Below are 25787 nucleotides of genomic sequence, written 5' to 3'. Positions count from 1 at the left end.
AGAACAAAAAAACGATTAATTTTTTCTAATTGTACTCTAAAATTTAAAAACAAAAATTCATAAAACTGAAAAAGAAGCATTCATTTGCCAACAAAGAGTTGTTTCTTGCTTGAATTTTATTTTTCAATGTTATTACACTTTAAGATACCTGTTTAGAAACGGCCAAATTTTCAGATACGTGTTAGAACTTAGCCATCGATATGCTACGTATGGATCATTTTCTGTATGGCAGCGAGGCTTGGCAATTGTGAAGTGAAGAGTGGAAGCATTAAATTGGTGATGCTACCAAGGAATGATGAAGATAGAATAGTACGATGCAGTAAGTAATGAGGAAGTGCTAAGAATAGTGGGAGAAAAAAGTCCTCTACAAATAACCCCTAAGAAGAAGATGGGATAATTGGCCATATTGGCCTGACGAAACAATCGTCGAAGGACAGATGGATGGGTAGAAGTGCTAGGGACGGCCCCGAGTGAGTTGCTTAGGTAAGCAGGGATGTGAAAATAATAAACATAGAAATAATATTCACTTAAGAATTATGCTGAGTGGCCAGTATTTTGAGGAGTAATCTGCCCCTTTCGAGAAGCTACAAATAATCTTTCTTGCATCCTAGTGTGGAAAGCAAGGAAGCCGGTGGATGTAAACACGTATATAACTATCGTGGAGAACACTCAGTTGTAATCAGGTGATCCTATGCAGACACCAAGGATGGAATTCACCATGAATATATCATTTAGCAGAGCCGGAATTCGAACCCGAATATCCCTAGGGGACTGAATAGAGGATGCCCAATTCCATCCCACACAAGGTTGATTTCTGTTGTACCGTCGCGTCGGTCGCATTTTAATCGGATTTCAAAAATGTCTGCAGCGCTGTGATGAGTACAATGCGATCCACTTTCTTTGCAATATTTTGCAGTATAGTGTTTGTAATTGCGAGGGATAGCATTGAAGAGTTATGAATTTGATAAATAACATCGTCATGAATGTAAATTTCGATAGGCACACCAAATTATACCTTAATGCCCCGTGAAGCTCGGATCAGTTTGTCCGTCAACGACGCGAGTGGCGACTTCTGTAAACGCATTTAATTGCGCAGTGGTCGACAACACCTTATGAGGCCTACTTGAGGATTTTCTTTTGTAATATACGTGGAATTAGGCCTCCTGTACGCGGTCCCCTTGGTTACTTGTTTCACGCAGTGTTCGCATGTAGGCTAGCGCATGCGCAGAGGTCAGCAATCGCTGCCCCTTCGCACGTCCTGATTGTTGCTGCTGCTGCGGCGGCGCCATTACGAAACGGCAGTCTCTTTCGGTCGTCTCGGGTTCTCGCAATCCGATTAGCGCCACTAGGGGACGCCGCAAGCCACTGCACCGCGTCGATTCTCTTTTTCTGCTCGAGCGAAAGCAATACGTTTTTTTAGCTGTCCACTCGACACCTCGAGGTAGCGGCGGGGATTGACTGGCGGTCGGCCGCAGGCTGTAAGGCTGAGAGGGAGGAAGGGGAGGAGGGTAGAGTAAATGTATACTTACGTGAGTGATCGAGGTGGCTGTAGCGCAGTACCTGACCTAAAGCTGAGGCAACATTGGGCGTTTTCGAACAATATACCATTACATTACGGAAACAGTATAACATATATTCGAAATATTTCGAATAAAATTTCGCTAATAGGAAAGTTAAAAATGTGATTGGTACTATATTTTGTTATTTCCGTGTATTTGTGGAGAGACAACTTTGCTTTTCACTGTTTGAAATTTTGAATTGGAAATTGATTGAAAGTTGAATTGCTTTGATGTGATCAAAGAAATTCAACTTTGTTATCGGATGCGGCACCTTAATATTTCATAGCTGAAACACAGAGGTGGGACTCCGAATGCATAGAATTGCTAAATGCCAATAGGATTTTTTGAATTGAAAAATTTTGGGCCGTATTGCATTGTCTGGAATGGAGGGTTAGTTTCCAACTAGTCAACAATTTTTTCATCAAATCGAAGGCGATTTGGAGGTTCCCTTTGTGTGAGTTTATGCTAGTTAGCTGAGGAAGATTATAATCGTCGGTATAGATTAGAGTATCGGCTTGTAACGGGATATAAGGGAAGCTAAGTCGTCTATGAGTGGATTGAACGGATAGGTCCGATGAGGAAGTTCTGATTCAACCGGAGACATTTTGAGAAGTAAATGACATTATATCCTGCTGCGTTCTATCACATAAAGAATGTAATTAAATGAAAAAGTCAGCCGTGTATGTTCAACCGTTGCCTTAGTTAAGAAATATGTGGGAGGGTTCCGTTGCTGGTGTTGAAAGCTTTCGTAAAAGCAAGAAAGATGGCTTAAATTTACGGATTTTTTCCTATTGAGCATGATGTTGAAAGACGGCCAAGTACGTCAAACATGATCCTCTTGGCAGGAAGGTCTCCTACGATCGGCAGTGGTGACGGTTTCGCCGCCTATGAACGAGTCAAAGCAAATACATTTTGTGTATTTCATTGAAAAAATCTTTAATTTCATTAAACGAATTCTATTGCTGTTATAAAACATCTGTCAGTCAGTGAAGATGAGGAAATTCTTCTTCTAGCGTCGCCCAAGGAGAACAGAATGGGTGAATTCTTCGGCGGAGATGAAGAATCGTTCACACGAGAGGTTGATAGACCGGAAGCTTACCGCTGCGCCAGACCGTCTTTCTGAGTCTTAAGAGAATTTGTGAGGACACTGCAGCCCGAGTCACCAGGAGGGGTCACTCTGTATTTCCCAGTGAAAAGTACTACATTCGGAGACTTTTTGGAACTTTCAATGAATCGTTCAAAGAGTCATTCATTGACCGAGGCTTCTACTACTATCTCCACTCGGAATGAATCCTAGGCTTCAACGATGATACGATAGCAGTAAACCGTTCTCGAGTTAATGAGCCTTTACTCGCGCGTCGTTGGCGGTCCCGTATTGGACTTCCAAAAAGTGCCCGTATTTTGCTAAATGTGTGACGTCATCCGAATTTGAGCCCAAAATTAACCCTATAGTTCGGTTGGCACAGCTTGATCTTCAATATTTCTACGCTGAAACGAAAGATGATTGAGGTTAGTAATGGGCGAAGTGATATAAATATATAACATATTTTGTGTATTTTTTTTAAATTTATTAATATCTTGACTGTTTAGACCTAGTCGTGATGCGAAATCTTTAAAAACTGTTGTCAAGACATTAATAAATTGCAGTCTACGATATCAAAAAGTTGTTCTATATTCTACCCCGTCTATTCCAGCATGGAATATATCTACGTGCAATAGACTTGCATAGGTGAATGTGTGGTCTCTCGTCAGCTGGGGGAATCCGAATCTATGAATATAATAAAAAATGCCGGAATCTATATTTGCTTAGTAGTTGTTAATATTAGGAGATTTGATATGAGGCGTGTGTGTGATGTAGCTGAGCGGTGAAATCCATGCTGGACTGTGGATTCAGTGTATGGACCGTACTCGTTATCCACTTCAATTGTATTGGAATATTAACCCTGTTCTTGGGAACTCTTTGTCATTCAAATTCGTGATATTTACGTGATTGTAATGTTCTATGAGAGAATTCGGATACTCATTGAAATACAGGAGCGCCGGCTTATAAAAAATATTAGGGAGGCCCATACGGGGGGCTTGCCCCGGGAAATTTTATTCTAGATTTCATGTTAAATTTAGATGAAAAAATAGTGGACTTCAAAGTTGTTTTAAGCATTTTAGAAGAGTCATATGATCATCATTTGAATCCCGAAAACTAGACTCTTGATAACTCGACGACCCTGACACATTTTTTGGCTTAAAAAAAAACAAAATAAAACATAAGCAAGCACGGTATTTTCGAAAAAAGCTAATAAAATGTGTAATAATGATTATGCTTATCGATGGCTAAGTTCTAACAATACGTATCTTAAATTCGGCCGGTTTGAGACTGGTATCTTTAACAAAGTGTAATAACGTTCAAAAATGAAATAAAAGCAAAAAACAACTGTTTGTTTACCAAAGAATGCTTCTTTTTTAGTTTTATGTACTTTGGTTTTTAATTTCAGGCGACAAGTAAAGAAAATTAAACGGTTTTTTGCTCACCTGAAAATTTGCTATTTTTGAGATACGTGTTGTTAGAACTTAGCCATCGTTATGGTCTATTACGGAAAAGTAAATTTGTATCTCTGAAAAGACCGACATTATATTTAAATAAATCCCAAGCTATAACTGAAAGAATGAATTGCTATTGTAGATTAAAATTATTTAATTGTCTTTAATTATTGGGGCTCCACCCTCCCAAACGTATTTTTGCAGGGCCTCGGGCCCCCTCAAGCCCCCTGCATTCGGCGCCCACGTAGAAATAGAAAATATGATCTCCGAAACCGATTTTTCTGTTACCCTTGGGAATCATGAACAGGGAAGAGATTGTGTGTGTAAATATCCCCAGAAGTGCGGTGGGAGATGTTCGATTGCCTCAGAGGTCAGACCTACTTCGTATGTTCTCTAATCTAAGGTGCATTTCTTTCTAGGTGTCTGATCGTTGTGGTGAGATCATCCGAGTCCCACTGCTAGACGGATATGGCTTCTCTGCTCAACACGAAATGAACGGCTTGGTCTCCGGGTAAATTCTATGGTCATATTATTTTAAGATCGCCTCCCGATTTATGGCATAATATTCGTGTTAGGTTATTGATTATTAGCCTATACAAGAGGGCAGTGGCGTAATTAGGAATATGCTGTGGGGGGATGAAGGGGCTTGGGGTGGGAACCGCCCCCCCCCCCCCCCCCCCGGGCAACTGTGGATCCGGGAAAATGTTTGAATAATGACTTGCCTGGAAATGCGTTTGACATAATTTTGGCGCTTAAAATTTGACTTTAAGCAGATGCAGTTATTATATGTCAAAACTAGACGATAGCTTTAAATATTATTTTTATATCTCCGAGGCTTTTGGTGGGATCTATCCCCTCAACTCCCCCATCGTTAAGCCGCTGCAACAGGGTTCATACCAATCAGAGGAATCATGGAAATGTCACGAAAATAAAACTTGGGACTTCGCGCCTGGGAAATGTAATTAGCAAACTTTAATAGGCGAGGAAACTTTACTATACCACATAAATGAACTAGAACACGACCCGGGTTTCAACGTCTTAGCGTCATCATCAGGTGGTTGCCAATGCATATATTGCAACTCCTTAAATACCCAAATTTAAGCTAAGGTATTTAAGGAGTTGCGGTATGTGCATTGGTAACCACCTAATGATGACGCTAAGACGTTGAAACCCGGGCGCGTTCTAGTTTTTCTTTATGTGGTTCAGTTTCCTCACCTAATAAAGTTTGTGATGGAATACCACAAAGCTTCCCCAGATCATGTATAAATATAATTAGGACTTTAAGTCAGGGAGATAAAATTTGGGATTGCAAGTCAGGGAAACGTCAGTGAAATAAAATTAGGACTGCAAATCAGGGAAATAAATTTTAGGTTGGTAAGTCAGGGAAATATCAGAGAAATGAAACTTGGGACGCCAGGGAAATAGTATTTGGCACGGTTAGTGAGGGAAATGTCAGGGGAATAAAACTCGGGACTGTTAAGTCAGGGAAATGTCGGAGAGAGAATTCTTGGGACTGCAAGGGAATCCGGGGAATTAGATTATGATCAGGGAAAAAATCCTCAGGCGTAGCAAAAAGGAGAATCATGGCGGAATGCTGGGAGCGCTGCTACGTTCTGCGGTGGGCGTTTTGGTGGCTTTCCTGGCTTTTCAGGGTAGAGCTCACTTGGTGCTACTTGACTTTATTTCTGCTTTTACTAATACTGTTTGACTTTTCACCATGCACCTTGATGATTTTTTTCTGCCAAATCCTTTTATACGATTAATATGTCATTGATATTAAGTCAGGAAAATTTGAAAAAAAAAAAATCCTTGATATCTGGGAAAAGTCAAGTAAATTTAAAATGGAGAGCTGATATGAACCCTGTTCATGACGCAAGAATAACGGACATTTAATACCCATTTTATGACTGATATTAAACCATAATTTCATAGATATTGATGCAGGGTTATCCTTAAAGGACGGTGCGGTTTTGAACATCGTTTAAATGAAAACAGAATTATTTTCAGATTATGTTTTTGTATTTTTAAGTCTCAAATAGCCTTTTTCACGTGAATGATAAATTTCAATATGTGCGCCCTTAATAGCTCCACAAAAGGAAAATCCGGCGTTGACATTAGCGTGCTCTGAACGAAAGGCGCCTAGTGTACCACGGCTTAACGTCACATCCGACGCACGGAGTGCTGCATTTGAGTGTGCCGCCTTCAAGGCACGTAAGCAGGGATCAGGGAGCCCCTATCCCCACAATCTTCCTATGAATTACAGAAACCGCACCATTCTCTTATGATAATCATGGATAATGGTAATCGTTGGTCACAACACTTGATTTTCAATGCTTTGCACCATCTCGATGTTATTGAAACTTATATAAAAGGTATATAAAAATAAAAATGATGCATCGTTTATTTTTCAGGTCTAGAGTTAACGTTTCTTTTAATGCATTCCTGGTTCACGGACTGTCATCGCATAACATGTATTTTTTACATGAATTTGGAAATTTGAAGAAACCGCCGTGATTGAGGCCAAATGTTATTTGAGAGAGACAGATGCCGCGATTCGAGAACACGGAAGGGCAGTTGAAAAAAGGTAAGGGTAATATCAATTATTAATCATAATCCTCCCGATTGATAATCATGTTTTTTCTCACCACATAACCATTGAACCACTCCAACCGTACCAAATTAACAGTTCTCATGTTATATGGCATTCTTACTACTTCGTACAAAATCTGTGTTAGGAATTCAATTGAATATCAGCTAACATTAGCAATATTAAAACTTTTCCGTGTGCCACAAAAATAATATTTTTCGATGGCTTAAAAATTGCCTTAATTTTTGTTGAAGCAATATTTATTTTTTAGAAGACAGCCTTAAGCAAAAATAATCTCTTGATTTTTTAAAAATGTGTTGTGCATTTTTCCCCTGAATATTTTTCAGCGTATTGGATTGGAACGGATTCACGCTTATCTGCGCGGCCTTTAACTGGGACTGCGGTTGTACTTACTAGGATCGCAGCTAGGCTGCTTTAAATAAATGGGGAAATCATAAATGAAATAAATTTTACGGGTTCTATTCCAAAACTTTAACAGTGACGCGTCGTGTTATGTCTTGAACAATTTTTCAAGGAGACCCTCCAAAATCTATTTAATTCATAATAGAACGGTTCCACCAAATCTCAATTTAAACAACCAGTTTTTTTTCTAATGAGCTAATGTTGGGCAGGGGTTCATTATTAAAATGTAATGCGTATTTTCAAGGTTACATTTAGCAGCCTTAATTAGAGATCGATTATTTTAGGTCATTGTGAGACTTTCAAAGCTTGCCTTTGGAAAGCAGAGTTCTGAAAGGAGGTGTTAAACTAAAAAAAAGAAGACTGAGGAGGAAGAGAAGTTGCAGGAGGGGTGGCCCAATGCTATGTGATTTACCCTACTTACGTGGTCTCCACTATACATACTTATACGCGCGTTTGTTGATTTCCTATTGGTTGGTAACGCAACGGGTATATTTCTTCATTCCGACCACTCGTTGCGAGGCTCACCTCGTCACTTCACACGTATGATCGCGTTGCCAACCACTCGGAATCAATCGCTCATTATGACTACCGATTGATATTGATTCCCGATTATGGTATTCGCTAATACAAACGAAGTGTCACCTGGCGGGTGGCCTAATATCGAAAGCTTTGGAAAGGTGATCGCGTGAATATAGCTGTTAGAACTAATGTGGTTTTCGTGATATTTTGACGGTATAATGTGTGGTTCTTTCCCGGCGAACAATAGTGGTAAATATTTCTTGAGTATTGCTCCGGGTAATGTCCTCCATATCTCTTTCCAACGTTTCGACAAGCAACTCGCCCATCGTCTTCAGGGTTTCAGGAATCCAATGATTGCATTTGGTTTTGATGATTCCTGAAAACGATGGGCAAAGTGTTTGTCGAGAAATATTCAATGCTGTTTTGACTCTGTCCGGGAAGACTATAATTGTTGTCATGAGTAATTTATGATGTTATTTCTCATGAATGTGATCTAATAAATTGATTTCGACTGAATTAAACTTTCATTGACTAAATTTTCGCCTTAATATAATTCGTTACGCGCACACTTTCGGGACATCAAGATGTTTACACCAATCAAACCAAACTTGAACGTAATGTTTCATTACATTTTGCATTAAAGAGGCATCCTACATAGAAGAGATCGACACTTTAACGTCATGAGGTTACCTATTGGGTTTACCTATATGGAGCACATACTTCTCGTCAGGTAATTCCGCAGACTTGCTGTCACTCATATGTCATGTATTTAATTACGCGGTGGCATATTTACGATTTCGTCAATTCAGTCAAAGGCTGACGATCGGCGTTAACACCATCCCAAAAGCTTCAATCATCAGCGACATCGCTAAATTTTAGTAAATTAATACCCTTTGCTTAAAAGTAGTTCATATGGCCGATAGCTATCGATCACCTCTCCGTGAAGGGACTTTACATCGGCGATGATACTGCCACCATTGGTCATTGGATTCACTAATAGTGATTCTCACACCCCCTACTTCTTTCTGCGGAATGAGACGCGGAAAATAATGTAATATATAATTTTTCCAATGCAAAAGGTATATTTTGTCGGTTCTATGTGGTATCAATTCTCCGCAACATAGCATGCAGTTGCGCCCTTGTCGAGGCGGAAAGGTCTGTTAAAATTCATAAACCGAGGGACTACTAAGCCTTCGATTTCAGATTGATGATGCTAACTGCGGCGTTTAAAGAAAAAACGTTATGTCCAAAACCTGGTTAAATCAACTGGAAAACCACTTACAATTAGTTTGATATTCGATTATTATGAAATAGCATGGAATTTCTCGAGTGTACATTTTCGTGGCTGTTCTTCAAGAGTTTTGATGGATTTACCTGTAAATTGTGAAAGAATACATCTCGGCGTGAACAATAACATGTATTTTGGGAAAATTATCTCCAATCAACACTAGCAACTGAAGTCCTACCATTCATCCGCCGTCGTAGTGTGGACTGCTGACACGGTGTGAATTTGAAACTTATTTAGCGTGAAATACCACGCTTTCCGCAACTGAGGAAAAAAGGCGATACAAGTGTAAATTTTATTATGTTTGATGAGCAGCTAATCTAGCCAGGTAACCAGCCAGGGGCGGGTTATGGCGTTGGTTTGGGAGTTTGAGGGGAAATTACTACTTTGTGAGGTACATTGTTGCTATGCATTGACGCCTGAAATGCGTAAACAAGTGGGTTTTAGATGTTCTTCAATTTTTTTAAGTATTGGTTTTTGGTCAGGTGAAAAAACTTATACGTGGAATTGCTACCTTAAAAAAATACCGTCTTTCCAATTTTCCTTTGAATCGTCGGGGTGGCGGTCGCTCCCCCACCATCTATAGACTCAGTAACGGATACAGAAAAAACTCATGGGGGGGGGGGGGGCGCAAAAGATATTTTGAGCTACCTATACGTACTTTCGTCGTAATGAAAATTTATCGAGTTACGTGCAAAGTTTGAGATAGTTTTATTTAGACTGATTACACGCACATACAAGATAATGATATTTATGATATTAAAAAGTTACAATTGTGGTTCTACAATGATCGGCAGTGCGTGCAGCCCCGCAAGGAGGGGGCGCGCGCCCCCCATATGTACCCGCCAGTGTCCAGACTGGTAACCAGGTAAATTCAAACTCCATGGTAGTAGCGTTAGTTTTGGGTCGCTTGTATTTGTGACAAGGCTGATTTATAACCTCTTGTCCGCATTATTTTCTATGACTTCACAATATCTGTGAACCTAATATTTTTAAATTATTCATTTTTAAGTTAGCGCACCACGAAAATGGTCTGTATACATCTTTTCGCCGTTAAGGCTCCACTCCATGATAGTAACTTTCGCGTCTGGTTTCTGTTGTTTCTCATATTAATTAGTGTTAAATGACGTATAGTCCGCATTATTTTTTTGTGAACGCCTAATAGCTTTGAAGCTAATATTTGTAAAGTATTTATCTTGAAATTGTCGCACCATAAAATAGATTCGGATAGATATTTTTGCCTTAAGACTCAACTCCATGTTAATAGCGTTCGTTGTTTTGAGTCGTTCGTTGTGTGTTGAATCTCGAGATTGGTAACTAGGTAAATTCAAACACCACGGTGGTGGCGTTCGCGTCATGTTGCTTTTCTTTCTTATATTGGTCTTAAGTGACGCCTACTCCACATTATTTTTATGAACGCCTAATCGCTAGAAGCTAATTTTTTTACATCTTCATTTTAAGTTTATTCGCCATAAACTGCGGTGGAATGAATCTTTCCGTCGATCGCCAGGTGCGAAAGGAAACAGTCTACAGGTGCTGCGCTCTTCCGTCTGATTTCGAAAAGACACCGCTCCCTCCCCTCTCGCAGTGCTCTTCCTTTCACCCCCATTCCACCTCTTCGCCCGCCAACACTGATTAATTTGAGCACGCGCGGCACTAGGCCACGCCTCCTGACCCCGCCCCCACCTGGGCTCTCTCTATATCTGGCGGCCGAGTTGGTCGCCATGGCGACGGGCGTCTCCACCGCCCGCTCCTCCCCCCTCGGCGGCCAATCAGGACGAAGCAGGAAGTTCCCGTCCCTCAACGTGAAAACGCCGCCCCCTGTGGAAGGGATATGTGACTTGGGGGGCAGAGATTGCTTGGACTGTATCGTTAGGCCGCTTTTACACGTTCAAGTCGACTGCTATTGATAGTGGATTTCAAACGATATCTCGATCCTTATTTCAAAGAGATTTAGAATCTGAGTTTTTCCCGGCGTATGCTCTGCAGGAATATTTCTCGGGTTTCCCACCGGGTGTCGTATCGGGTTGTAGTTCCCAACGTTTCCATGACTAAGTCCGTCATCAGGGGTTAATGTTGAGCCAAGTTTTTTCTCCGGTATGAGTATATATAAATACCGAAGAAAAAAACTAGGCTCAAAATTACCCCTGATGACGATGACGGACTTAGTCATGGAAACGTTGGGAACTACAACCTGATACGACACCCGGTGGGAAACCCGAGAAATATTCCTTCAAAGAGATTGTTTACCCTAAGTTCCTTTACGTTAAGTGTCGGCCGAGGAGGAAAAATTAAAGAAATGACGTTGGCTGTAATATTGTTAGCTTTAACTGCATTCTGTGTCTGCTTCCACATCTTTGAGGTACCGTGAAAGCCACCACCAGGGTGTGTGGCACGGGGTGATTCCACTTCAGGCATTCATCCTACCTGTAATCAGAAACGCGCTCGCTTGCTGAACACAGGCTAAGCACGCAGGGCAACGACGCGTGGTCAGACCAGAAACGAGAAGAGTCCTAGGGACACGAACATACTGTCATGCAAATAAAACTACATGTTGGTAATAGATAAACGAAAAGTTATATCATGCCAAGAAATGTTTGGAGATAATTAGTATTTGAAATTGTAATAAGTTACTGACTATACGTGCCAAGTCTGTTTTGTCAAGTTCGAATCAAGCTATCCTAAAGCTTAACTATCGCAGGTATTATGATCCCTTACTGTATGCATAGTCAATTCAACAATGCAGCTTGCGATGTATCCAAAATAATCGTTTCTTACTGCTTTCAAAATTGAACTTATTCAACTTCGGAAATAGATCGATCACCTTCTCATTCAATTCGTAATCTCTTTCAGTGCTTCGCAGTTCAGTGTCCGCAAGTTCGGGCTTACCCATAATTCCTGTTTACACTATATGTTAACGCGTACGAGCATAGGTGGAATTAGGGGCACGTGTCCCCACCCCCCAGAAAAAATTATGAAATCGCCCCTGCGTTCGAGTAAATGTCTAAATGTGTGAACTTGTGAGTGTTCGCCAAAATACACTGTGTAACCACCCAAATTTTACGAATTCATGAATCTGAAATATAACCTGTTATTATGCATTCGAACATCTTCCGTTCCCGTCTACCAGAATCGTTCATTCACTTGACACTTCATTGTACGGCTTAATGCGAGGCCTTAATATTTTTTAAATTCGATTGCTATTGAAGTTAACTTAGAAACACAGCATTAGAGGTCGTAAAGCATCATTAGTAAAGAAACTTTCTTCATCTCCCCTGAAACTGTTGCGGATATTAATCGAAAGAGTTGGATAATATATAAATATGTATTTTAGTTATACCTTAAACATATGCCTTATTTCAGCTGAAATAGGAATATTAAGGCATGAAGGAAGGCAGCGGGATAAAAGTCCTCGCCTGCCAAACCGAAGGTCGCGGGTTCGAGTTCCACCTGAGTTGTTTTTCTCTATCCCAGGTGTGGGTGTTGGTGATCGTCCTACGTTGCTATTCGTTTGATTCCCTCCTGTAAAGGCATTTTATACGCTGTTTTCGGGACGATAAAGATAAATATAATGGCCGCATCTGTAATGTCATATGTATCAGGTAGCCTTATCGTGTTTGACGATGTGTATCGGACGCAATCATATCCACTTCCAAATCTCTGCTTGTAAAAAGTGACATTGCACGCAGCCTCGCGCTCAGGAACAAGGGTGATATTCGCCATGAAAAAATCATATGGCTAAGCCGGGATTTGAATTTGATTTCGGCTTAGCTGAATGAATTTTACATTGCGAATTCCACCGTTGGTGCAATTCGTGTTGAATTTGCAGTTTTTTTTTTTTAAAAGATGTGGATATCTTGTCGTAATTCGTTTTCGCGGGAATTCGAAAATACGCACTAATTACATGTGTACTTATCGGGTATTGCATTTGAAAATTCGAAGTTTTAGAAAGGTCCTTACGAGGACTCTTGTCCAAGAATTCGGAAAATGTTCGTTAATCCTAAAATATTGGTGTCTCGTATTTTGGCGTAGGTGCTGACCGATGTGATATCCGTTACACCTTAGTGGGATCGTTCAAAAAGTACTGCGAAAAATTCACAGAGAAAAAAATTATTCACCTTGGCCTGGATTCGAACCCGGATCCGTCTTTTTTCGGTCGAGTGCTTTATCCAGTTAAGCTTTCGAGGTGTCATTTCTCCCTTTGGATATTTGTGGTCTCAACCGGACAGGGTGGTATGGACTTCTGAGCATATGATGCTATGGCCCGGAATAAGAACACGTAAAGGTGTTCGTTATTGACTTGTTTTAAGTATACCGGGACTAGCCACGGAGATAACTTTACGGGAGTCAAAAAAAAAAAAATGTTCAAAAAGTAATATTAGGCACCTATGTTGCTTTTTCACCTATAAAATTTAAAACAGCCATTGGAGTTAGATCACGTTACTAATATAAAAATTTCGCTATGGTCGGCTTCAATAGCAGGAAATGAGTGTTAAATTTAAGATATTAGGACTGAATTATTTGTATTGTGTGCATCCTTAAGTGTACGCTCAATCGTCAGCGGATTTTGTCCTTGGCAGAAAAATATATAATAACATAAGCCTAAAGGGTTTGTTTTAATTTCGCGCAAACCTGCATCTAAAAATATGCGTTCTTGTATATTTATTACGTCAAAATGATGTTGCAAATTTTAAACACCTTTTTTTTATCTATTAGTGTATGTGGTTTTCCAAGGTACTGCTGATTGATAATAAGTGCTTCACTTCGTTTGTCATTACTGTAATTTTAAGTAGACAAAGGGGCGACTTAATCTGAAATAAAGAGGTTACATCATTGTTATGTAAACGAAACTGACAGTTATTAGAGTACCTGCCTGCTCGTAGTACCTACCTATTGTAATGTCCACTGTTTATCTCGGAAAGAATAGAGATTGAAATATCGTGTAATAAAATTGTTCGTCAACAACTGAAGTTGATTCATCAACCTCGTTCTGCATTCAAATTGAACTGTGACACATGTCCATATTCCATATGCAAATGTTTTACGTTTTAGTTATTAGTGAAAGTGAAACTTAGTTTTAGTTATAAGAGCAATGTGCGGTTAATTATTTTTAATTCCCTTTTTTATTTTTTGTTATAGATTTCACTTCTTGCTCCGGATTGCTGATTGAGATCATCGTCATCGTTAGGCACTTTTGGTAATTCTGGCTGAGTACATAGTTCGTGAGGATATTATAAATATCTTGTTCCTAGGGTCACTCCACCTCTATATATGACGGAGGATACCCGCTAACCAAAATAAAAAAGGCACTCTAAGCAGCGAAATCCTCCTATGTATGATCGGTGTTGAAATTGAGAAAAAAGTCGATAGGCAGTTTCTGCTCCTTCCACGTTTTCGACTATCACCGGGAAAAAAATCATGTAGCATTAGTTCAAACCTAAGTTATTTTTAGATCTATATTTTAGGTGTAGCTATATTTATCATCGGTTATTGGTGTGTATTTTTTAAGGCCACTGAAAGTTTTGATGTAATTAATGAGAATTTCATGCAATTAATGTCTCAAATAATTATTTTATCTGAACTATTTTTGTACGTATAATCGCAAGAAAACCCTATAATTTGGACCGGGTGTGGTGCGTCGTGAAACATTTCATTCGATCGTAATTGAACGTGCACAAGCTAGAGTTTTGTAAGACAAAGGTACGGATTGGAAATTCCGTCGTCCATTTTTACTGTGTGTGTCCTAATTTTTGCGCGACGCCACTTTAAGATCATTTCTATCATCTGCTGTCATTTCAAACTTAAACTATTTCATTACTGATTCATATTTTCATCGATAGTCGTTTATTAGGTCCTAAGACGCTTGTGGTATTTTTTTCGGTATGGTCTCCTTCACAAGTCATTCAGCAGACTTCGTCAATTCAGTTTTTCCATTTTATCATCGCTATTTTTTTTATGAAAATTTTATGTTTGTATAGATGTCCGTATGTTAAATTATCGTAGGGATCACTAAAATCCCCCTTTATATTTTTTCCCTGATGATATGTTATGATCGTCTGGGATTTTATGAAATGCCAATATATTTTCACCTCTGTTCCCCAAGTCCTCAACGGCTCCATGTCGTGAAACTCTCCCCCCGCCCCCTTTCCGCACCTAGAAACACAAGAAGCACGGTGAGCGCATATAAGACAGAGGGAGGGTGGGAGGCGGGGCCTGAGTGGGCGGTGCTCTCGCCAGCCGCTACGTGGCAGCACCGTCTGCACCCTACGCGCGCCTTCTCACTGACGAGTCGGACGCCATAGACAGCGGAGCGTACGTGTGACTCCTCTTGTCGGCTTACCTGAAGGTGTCTGGAGACGTCAACCCCCATGTCCACACTGTGAGTGACCCCAAGAGACTGAATAATCGGCGTGCACCACTAATAAGGACACCGCTTCGTTGGGGGAAGTGAAGCTCACTTCACCAATGATTATTTCGCCGCAGTAGAGTGGAGAAGAGTCCATCACGTTCTCTTGAAGGAGTTATTTATTCACGCTTTTACAGGGGGGTGGAGTTTCTTCGTCCTCGAGTAAGTAAGCACTATTTTAAGCCGAAGGAGCGGGGCCTGTTTGTCGAAGTCTTGGAGAAGAGAGGACGGGTGGAAATTAACTCCTGTTCCAAGCGTAAAAGAGACCATGCTGATTATTTCGTCGTGGGAGGTGTTGCACGAGGATTTTTAAAAGCTTGCGGGAATGCTGGCTAGGAGTGAGAACTATTTTTGGGCAACAGTCAGTTTCAACGCGGAAGTTGGGTCCACATCTTTGTCTTCCTTGCAAAGCAGTCGTTTTACGGATTGAAGAACGTTTCTCATGCTGACCAAGTGCTCACTTGAGGGCTGCCCAGAAGGACCTTGAAATTCTCAGCCGCGTTCGCGCCCTGTCGTCGCCATTGTTGTGATCTGTTTAAAACGTTTCTCTCAAGGGTTAAGTGACTGTTTCAAGCTGCCAAGAGTGAGCTTAGACCCCAGCTGTGTTTGTCCCCGACTCCACTCACTTCCACACGAGTTTTTTTGCTGATTGAGTGATCTGTTCATCGCTTTTAGGAATCCATTTACGTTTCTCCCGCCGGTCAAGTGCTCACCTTAAGTTCGCTAACAGCGTACTGCCGTATTCCTCCCCCCCCATTGTTCGTTTTTTGCTTTGCATTGGATTGTGCCTGGTTTATCCCGGTTAGGAGAAATCTTCAGCCATTTCCAGGTTGAGTTTTCGCCAGTACCGAGACCGAAGACTGCTGAGCGATCGGCTTCCATCCGCCCGCCACCGGGGTGACTTAACCGCCGAGGGAGGCACTGGTAGAGCCCTCCGAATCCGCCGCTGTGTTCGTTCGCGGCTCTGCGTTGGCTCCTCCCTCCTTCGCCGAATGCTTCCCCGCCGCCGGGCCTCCCTCGCTCCCGGCCACCGCTGAGGAGGTCGCCGGGGTGCGCCCCGCGCCACCTCCCCACTCAGGCGGCGGCCCGGGCGCCCCCCACCCACCGCTCTACCGACACCACGGCACCGTGGTGCAGAGGCCCACGCCCGTCTTCCCCTCGCCTCCGCCGCCTGCGCCGCACCACCACCGCCCCTTGAGCTGCCTGTATTCGCCAGCCGTGGCCGCCGCCAGCTCGCAGAGGTCCGGCATGCTTGTCGCGCCGCCTCCGGCCGCTTCGGACGGCGGGGGGCTGGTCGGGGCCGACTCGCCCCTCGGGGGCGGAGGACCCATCCTGCCCTCCTTCGGGTTCACGCAGGAGCAGGTGGCCTGCGTCTGCGAGGTGCTCCAGCAATCGGGGAACGTTGAGAGGCTGGGACGTTTCCTGTGGTCCTTACCCGCTTGCGAGAAGCTTCACAAGAACGAGAGTGTGCTGAAGGCCAAGGCGATCGTGTCGTTTCACCGGGGGAACTTCAAGGAGCTGTACCGGATCCTGGAAGGCCACCCCTTCTCTCCACACAACCATCCCAAGCTGCAGGCGCTGTGGCTGAAGGCCCACTACGTGGAGGCGGAGAAGCTCCGGGGCCGTCCGCTGGGCGCGGTGGGCAAGTACCGGGTGAGGAGGAAGTTTCCGCTGCCGAGGACCATCTGGGACGGAGAGGAGACGTCCTACTGCTTCAAGGAGAAGTCGAGGTCCGTGCTGAGAGAGTGGTACGCGCACAACCCTTATCCGTCGCCGAGGGAGAAGAGGGAGCTGGCTGAGGCGACGGGGTTGACCACCACGCAGGTCAGCAACTGGTTCAAGAACCGCAGGCAGAGGGACAGGGCAGCCGAGCAGAAGGACGGGTGAGTCACGTCACCAAACACCTACCAACATTCGTCCCTTAAGGCCGTTTTACATGGGGCACGTCATTACGCAGGTTATCACTGAAAATGTTGAAATTGCGAGAGTAAGAGCTGGGGCTATTTTGCCGTCTCGTATTCTCGCATGTGTTCTAGCTATTCACCGTTTTACATGATGCAATTTTTATTGCGCCTTCTTATACACATCAGATTGCGCAATAACGTGCCCCGTTTAATACGGCCTTTTCTCATGTCCGCGAGCCATTTAGTTGTATCCCATTGAACTAAGTACTGAGCATAAATTTTATTATAAATACTGAGAAAATTGAAAATTTGTATGATTATAAAATATATGACTAATTTGATTGAAGGATTTCTACTCGATGCTACCATAATAACCCCAATATTATTGACTATTCTTCATGACTGTCCATGTCGGTAATGTGTTTCGTTTTCGGTTGTTTGCCCTCCATTTATAAACGTTGGAAAGGACTTATTTACCTGAGGTAAAACAATTACAAGTCGCCCTATCTCATTTATTCGTCGTTTCTGCGAATGATGTAGAGCTTATTGCAGACGGGAAAATGGACGCGACATGGTCGCGTGATCAGGGCTGCAGAAATGCCTTCGTGCTATTGTCACTAAAAAAACATCTGCTCGTCCAAAGTTTTACAATAAATCATTACATATGCCACTAAGTGGAACGTATGCCACTCTGGGGTTTTTACCTAGCTTTGCTTTTGTTTGGCTGATTAAAAACAATTGAAACTAATGTCCCCCAGTTGAAAATCAATGTTACGATATGTGCTCAGGCTCTGGTAATATCCTTTTCCGTAATATTCTTATTTGCAGTTCCTGTAGGTAATCTGCTCGTTATTATATGTATGTTGTTCATTGTGTAGTTGTGGAGAAGTTCCTGGGTCGGGAATTGAATGTAATTACATTAGAAATCGTTTCGGGCGTAGATTTGTCGAAGTCACTAAAGTGCATCGTGAAACTTAATAGTAAAAACTCCACACTTAGCGTAAGAGTGTTTACGCTGTGTTTCATTATGAATGATTGCTTACTTTTTAACTCGTCTCGATCGTGAAGGTTAACAATGAAGTTAGTTTTGTCTTTTAAAATACGAGCATGCTTGGCAAAACATTGCAATTGTGTGACTAATTAGAGGTCAGCGGTTTTGTCTGACGCTGAGCTTCTTAAAAATTATCCCTCTTATATTTACTATTATTTTAATATGTCATGTTACCTAGTTAATATACATTCCTAAGTCCTGCGGTTATTGTCAGTGGAGGGTTCCTTTCTGTTTGGTCAACAATTAAAAGTTACTATTACGCATATCTTCATCCTTTGGCTAAGAAGAGAATGTAATTTTATGAAGCTCTGTTCTTTTTGTTTGCATGAGAGTTGTTAGAAGAATTTTAATACTCTTGTTAATGCAAGATTTGTGTCAATCTATCGGAATATGCATAATGTGACTATTCGTATTATTGCTCTTTAACATGGGTTATCGTGACCCGACGTTTCTTGCTAGCAAGGGACGATGCTTAATAAAAATATTTATAACATAAATACATAATATCGTTTTAATTACCCATTTTCTTATGGTATTTGGGTGCCATTTGTTCCAAATATTGTACGGGATGACCATCTACAGGAATGCCAGATCCTTTGTTCATTCAAACAAACAAAAAATGGCTTAATTACTTAAATACGTTTGTTTCCATTGAATGTTGATTCAGTTTACATTTTAATAAATATATTTTTTAACTTACAACACAAATATATAGGACATAGTTGTTAACTACATTTTTGAATTATATTTATTGATAAAAACTCAATTTCCTAGTGGTTAATTAGCCAATTTTTAATCAGCCGAACTAAAACTCCATTGGCTAATTTATGAGGAACACCAACTGGCAGAGAAAAAATAGTTTTGAACCTAGACATGACAATGAGTGTCGAAAGATTTTGTTGTTCGGCATTTGCATGTCCCGTATTCTACAAAGTTTGAGTGGCTTTTTGGCTTAGTTTTTTCGCCATTGCAGTTATAGAACATTATGTACTACATATTATTACTGCTTCATCGACCTCAATCCATGCTTAGCGTTGTAATGAGTAGTTTAAGTAAAGTAATATGTAATGTTTAGTATGAGTGCAAATCTTTTTCCAAAGATTTCTGGGGTATCGCAAGTAAGTTTTGTTTTGCTAATAGAAACTTCGGACTTTTAAAATTACGAAATAATGCAACTAAATCTATGCTTGGAAAAATGCGCAGTTTTGCGATCTCAAAGGAATTCGTAAAAGCTCTTTCGGCGGTGATGAGCCGAGCGACAAAAGTGTGGATAAAAGTAAATGTAATATAATATTTATTATTCCATTTAATAATATGAAATTTGCGAGTTGCATGTAAGTACTGTAAAAAATGTGGAGTTAAGTTGGCCAGTTAATAAATAAGCTTGTAGTTTGGTCAAGTATGATATTCTATTCCGCGGAAATGAGCAGATGTCAAAAAATACTTCATAAGTCGGAAAATAACATGGAAATTTATTTGTTCGTGTGTCATTCTAGTGGCTGGCTTTGAAACAGCAGCAATAGCTCACAAGTAATGCAAGTAGTGTGCTACTTCAAGAATAATTTACAGAGTATGCAAAACTTCTGCAATAGTGTTTCAATATTGTCAATATTTATTAATCATTCCTGCTGCCGCTTCTGTTAAATCCACTTCTCTCTAGCGGCACTCGCACCGTAAGGGATAATATCAGCACAAACGTTGGGGAGAACAATATCGTACAACCCACGGCCTCACGCCTGCGAAATCCTATTCAGCGCGATGGAATGGACCAGCTTCTCTGCCATTTTTTATATTTCATTGGAGGAGTTAATCGTCTCTTGGCATTTGGCCTAACGATGAAATCTCAGATTGAGGCAGGCACGCTGGATCCTGCTTCTCCATCTAACCCGCGTTGAAACAGTTTTCGAAATCCCTTGAGTGATGGCTCCTGATGCTAATGAATCCGGTCGTGAATTATTGAAGTACTTTATTTGTTTGTGGTGCGTTCAAGGGGACTGCATGTATGGGGCCCAGTTCCATTCCATAGATGGCTGATTTCTGTTGCCATATCGTTGGTTTTTTAAAACTGTCCACGGCGCGGTGATGAGTGCAATGCGATTAACTTTTTTTCCAATGTTTTGCAGTACAATCTTTGTAATTGCTAGGAATAGCATTGAAATGTTATGCATTTGATAGATCGCATCATCCTGCTTGAAAATTTCGGTAAAAACTGCTAATTATACCTTATTTCCCCGTGAAACTCGAGTCAATTTGTCCGTCAGCGACGCGAGTGGCGACTTTTGTAAACCCATTTAAATGCGCGGTGGGTGGCAACGTATTTGTATTTTGGATCCTCTTTTGTTATATACGCGGTGACGTTCATGGACAGGAATGAGATTATGGCAGGATCGTTATGTAAATGTTTTTAGAAAAGGAAAGGGTCTGAAGTGTAGCGCTTTATGGTGAGGAAACATGGACACTTACGGAACGGAACTTTAGTAAGGAGAGAGTAAAGTGGACGGAAAGGTGGAGGAACGACGAAGTGCTGGACGTGGTGGGTGAGGACAGGCAGATTTTAGATGAGATACGGAGGAGACGGAAGGCATAGATGGAGCGAGTTGTTAGTGGGAAGGATATCGATGGCTAAGTTCTAACAACACGTACTTATCTCAAATTCGGCCGGTTTGAAACAGGTAGCTCAAACAAAGCGTAATAACATTTAAAAAAATAAAATGCAGGCAAACAACTCTTTGTTTTCAAATGAATGCCTCTTTTTCATTTTTATGAACTTTTGGTTTTTAATATCAGTGTGAAAGTAACAAATATAATCGATTTTTTGCTCTCCTGAAAATCTGCTATTTTTGAGATAGTTGTTGTTAGAACTGAGCCATCGATATGTTGAAAACGGTGTTAGAGGGTAGAATGTTGGGTTACCGAGGGAGAGGAAGGAAGAGAATTGGATTTTTGGATAGAATGAAAGGGAGTAGGCCATACTGTGAATTGAAGAGGGAAGTAAATGAAGGATGGAAAGGCTGCCAAAATGCGTCTTAAATACTCCGTGGAAAACTACCTTAATCGGTGGATTACTTTGATAGTAATTTTGTTAGGAGCGTAAATGTCTTTGTATTAAAAATATCTTAATAAATGCATTCAAAAACAGGTGTAGTGAATATGCAGCAAGATTGCTCAGTGCTAATGACTAACATTAGCACTGAGCCATCTTGCTAAATTATGGAAACATTTTTCCTGCAACCACTGACTGACTATTGTTCCTCGGTTCCATTAATTTAATGAATCGGCTTGGTAGTATGGCGCAGTTCTTAGTAGTGTGTCCTCTTACAAATCTTGTTAGTCTTTACTCATGATAATGTGTATGGAAATGACAAAGTTTTGAATAAGTGTATTTTACCATGAGTAACTTCTATTGAGTTAATCGGCAAAAAATTGAAAATTTAAGAAAGTATGAAGAAAGAATGAAGTTGAATGCATATTCCGATAGTCCGCTCATTACGTGGCTTCCAAGGTTACTAGTCCGTTGTGTGTCCAGTTATGCAATGAAAACCTTCAATATTATTATTATTTACGCTTGTTCGCAATATTTGACAGTTTAGAAGGTTTAAATCAAATGGGCAGTGCTTTTAGTCATTTAGGGTAATTGGAATATTATGCTTCAACGTCCACTCAGTTTTAATGAATATCATGATATGGTGGGGTTCCATAACCGCCTGTTATGATACAAATGGGAGGGGTAAATGATCTTCATTTCTTCCTTTCGTGATTTCCTTTCGGTGATCATCACCGCCACAATATCGTAAACCTTCCCCGCTCAATTAGTCCTCAAACTTTCTTCTGCTTGCTTTACGTCCTTACTGTCCGTTATCGCATGCAGCTGTAGCAGTCCTTTGCCGTCCTTCAATTTCACGTAAAAGATCCATTCGATTTGAAAGATCTCGTTCATAATGTCTCATATTGTGTGCGTTATCAAGTTCGAAAGCCCTTTAGTGATAACTCCTCCTTCCGTCTCCTTGGGCCCTTCGAAATAACTTGTTTCTGGCATCACTGACGGTAGGGTTTAGTCAACTCCTTCTAAACGTAAGATCGCCGGTTTTAATGGTAATAATAATACTCATAACGTATTAAAATTATCATTCGAATACAAATTAACAAACCTAGGGATATTTAAATCCTGGAATTTCTTAATTGCGATCACTTTTTAGCGGTTCCATACGTAGTGAGAGATTTTTGGCCAGCACAGTTAAAGTCATTCATCCTTCCATTAAACTTAAATTATTAAAAACTTTATGATATTGATATTATATTCCTCGCAATTGAACGCAATGTACTTACGAACAAATAACACGTCCATTTGCATCAAAACACGTAATATACATTATAAAAGTGTAGCAGAATTTTATTCAAACGAAAATATTTGTCTAGCGACAATTCCTCAATGCATTTGAGTCCCGTCTTGGTAATATGTATCCACGACATAGGAGTTTGTAATTTATCGTGGCTAAATGTTATTTGCCCCGATGCAAAAGGACCGCAGAGCCTGTTTACGGAGGCATGGAGTGTCTAAATAAAATAAATACACCCTGCTTGGCACTCACTCTCAGGGTTATCCATCCGATAGCTCTCTCATATCTGTAGCACCACTGTGGAAGGAAATATTTTTTATACTTCTGAAGTTAGGTTAAAGCTAATCTGTAAATTGAGTCTAAATTGAAACTTGAAGCTTGTACGTGGTGGAAGAGCTCCGTATTATCAATAATAGACTTTGTCACTTCCACAAAATATTTTTAACATTTTTTGACCGTTTTCGGCTGTTACACCATTATCGAGTACAGAAAATATATCTCTTCCCCCCTCACTTCATTCAAGTATTAGTTCTAAAAATGTTGTAGTGATGTTTCAATTTTTTCCATTCTACAATCTAAATGTATCAGCAAAAATATTTTTGTACTTGATATTGGTGTAACAGCCGAAAGATAACCTGGAAGTTGACGTTTGAATGATTCACTAATTTTAAAAATTACTCATATTTTTAGTGTCCTCGTATGCGCGGTGCCACTGTATTAACGTCAAGGTTGTTTGCAGAAGTTTCAATAATTTTCGGTTGTACTGCTGCGTTCAATAGACTTTCAAAAGCTCATTCTGGCGACGTTCCCAACAAGAGGAACGAAAATTTTAGCATTTAAATTCATCCCACTCCCCAGTTATCCCGAAAGTGGTTTATACTAGTGCATCCAATCGCAGCGAAAGTCTAAAAACAAACAAGGCATTATTTTATGCTAAACCTGGCGTTATTTCGCGCGTTAGGGTAATTGAAATGCTCATTAATATTCATGGACTTTCCTTGCGATATGACTACCACCTCTTTCTTGTGCAGTCGTTGGCTCTCCTATGCTGCCTCCGGATCACATATTGAAGTAAATCAATACTGGTATTTTATGGAGATATTTGTAAATAATTGAATGGTTTATTGCAGAAACCCCATAACTAGCACTTTGTGAATTCAAGAACAATTTTACTTGCTCCTGTTATTTACGGTTTTCTGCGCTGAACGAATAATTGGTTGCTCAGTCTGAAGCCTTTGCCTTCGTTAGTTACGTTATTGTAATCCCATCATTTGCTGCCGTAAATCTATCCTGTCGTGTAGTTTTTTTTACAGTATCCGCAAGTATCATGTAGCAATTATACATCCTTGTTATCATATGATATTAGCTGTCTGCTTTTTCCAGGCGACTGTGCCGTGACATAATATCTAGAATAATCTTCATCTGATCATTTGAGTCACCTTGGATTTTAATCTCCTTAAGCCTAAGTAATTAGCGAAAAGAATTCATGGTATTTTTCCTAAGCCGACTTGTAAAGCTCCTCAAGCCGTAATTATTTTGCATTAAATTCTTAGGAGTTCAGCAATACCGATATCCGACCTTGTGTTTGATTCCAAGCGGACATTCGCGTAATGATTTTTTACTCTCTTTTAAACACTGCGTTTTATAATACAATACATAACTGCTGCCGCCTTGCCCATGAGAGTGGATAGTTACGGTTAAACTCCTCCTTTAGGTGCAGGACACATTTAAATTGTATTTGTTTAACAACTGAGTTAATTTTGTAATTAATTATAATCACTTAGATTCATTCTTTATCTGAGAACACGAATTATCGTGTAAATTGATTTTCTAAACACCGTTTACATTCATGGCTTCTATCGTATTATTTTTAATGCACGCCAGTAGTGGAACAAATTAAGAAGTATTCCTCCGTGTCTCATAATTATCTCATATTTTGCTGTAAAACGAAGCAAGAGAAAGAATATTGAGTTACTAAATATTTGAATGCAAACGAAGAAAACTAAATAGCTTATTATTTGTAATTATATCTATGACCCAGCATTTATTATCAATAGGATTGGATTATCAATTGGCAATGCGACCATCGGTAGTGTGACTCTTTTTCCTGGTATTCGTTTGAAAACGGAGGAATTAATTTAGAAATTGATGATAATAGTTAAAATTAATTCTCTATCTTAGATCACATGATTGTGATTTGACTTTGTACAAATTTCTTAAATTCGTGGCTTTCATATTTTTATTTTTATGCACGCCAGTAGTGGGACAAATCAAGGGCTATTCTTCCTTGTCACGTAATTATTTCATATTTTGCTGCAGAATGTAACAGGATAAATTGAATGAAATATCTAAATATCCAAATACGTGTGAATAAAGCTTAATAGCTTTTTATTTTTAGTGATATCTGTTTGGCATAGCATTTATTCTCTTTGGACGTGGTACTATTTTCTCTGAGCGTCAGCTTCGATAAGGTTTCTGGCGGATCGGTGAAGGGTCTTCAACAAGTGCCTAATTCTCTCTTCAGATTACGCATTTTCCCCTTAACGTTGTCACTATTCAATTGAGCTCATGTTGAGTAGTAGGATTTTCATCGCTTGGCTTGTTTCCCCGTCGGCTTTGCCGGTTGAAGTCAGCGTAATTCAATTTGCTTTATCGCCTGGCTATGGGGTTCTCGCTGTCCCTTAAAACTTCAAATGAAATTGGAGAAATTTGGCATCAATGCGCCGCAGAGCTAACTGCTTTCATAGAAAGCCATGAATTGCCATCGGTTGTTAATGCAATCAGATAAAATGGCTATCGATGACTTATTACTGTGGTATTTTGATTAGCTCTTCATTTATAAATCAACGTTATAATCAGACGCAATTTTTTAAAAAGATACTCATAGTATATATTTTTATTTTTGAATCAATAAGGAAATGGCACTGATGTATTTTGAGCTTTCCTCTCAAGTAGTCCAAGAAACCGTGTACATTTTTATCGCTCATTTTATTACCTATTATAACTTGAGATAAATTTGCGAGGCGGATAATGTGGTAAACATGTGGTTATTGAACTTATATGTTGACGATTTTTGTAGATAAGATTTTTTCACCATTTCGACTGGCGCTATCTTTCTTTACACCGTCTTTTAATAAGTATTTGCTTGTATCCGTATGTGGGCTCTAGTTCTGTAATAACT

The 25787-nt window shown here is 40.3% G+C and overlaps 1 protein-coding gene across 2 annotated transcripts in view; it reads left to right on the top strand.

The window, feature by feature from the left end:
• Window positions 1-25787, top strand: part of LOC124167962 (homeobox protein SIX1-like) — a 142466-nt gene that overhangs the window by 23914 nt on the left and 92765 nt on the right. For both annotated transcript variants that reach the window (XM_046546034.1, XM_046546033.1), the window contains exons 2-4: window positions 4514-4605; window positions 6506-6678; window positions 14048-17197. In XM_046546034.1, coding sequence (XP_046401990.1) covers window positions 16563-17197 — 635 coding nt within the window. In that variant the 5' untranslated portion in view covers window positions 4514-4605; window positions 6506-6678; window positions 14048-16562. The remainder of the gene's footprint in view (window positions 1-4513; window positions 4606-6505; window positions 6679-14047; window positions 17198-25787) is intronic.

Source organism: Ischnura elegans, chromosome 11 (genome assembly GCF_921293095.1).
Source record: "Ischnura elegans chromosome 11, ioIscEleg1.1, whole genome shotgun sequence".
Lineage (NCBI taxonomy): Eukaryota > Metazoa > Arthropoda > Insecta > Odonata > Coenagrionidae > Ischnura > Ischnura elegans.
The sequence above is the reverse complement of the archived record's forward strand: the minus strand, read 5'-3'. Positions and strand labels throughout refer to the sequence as shown.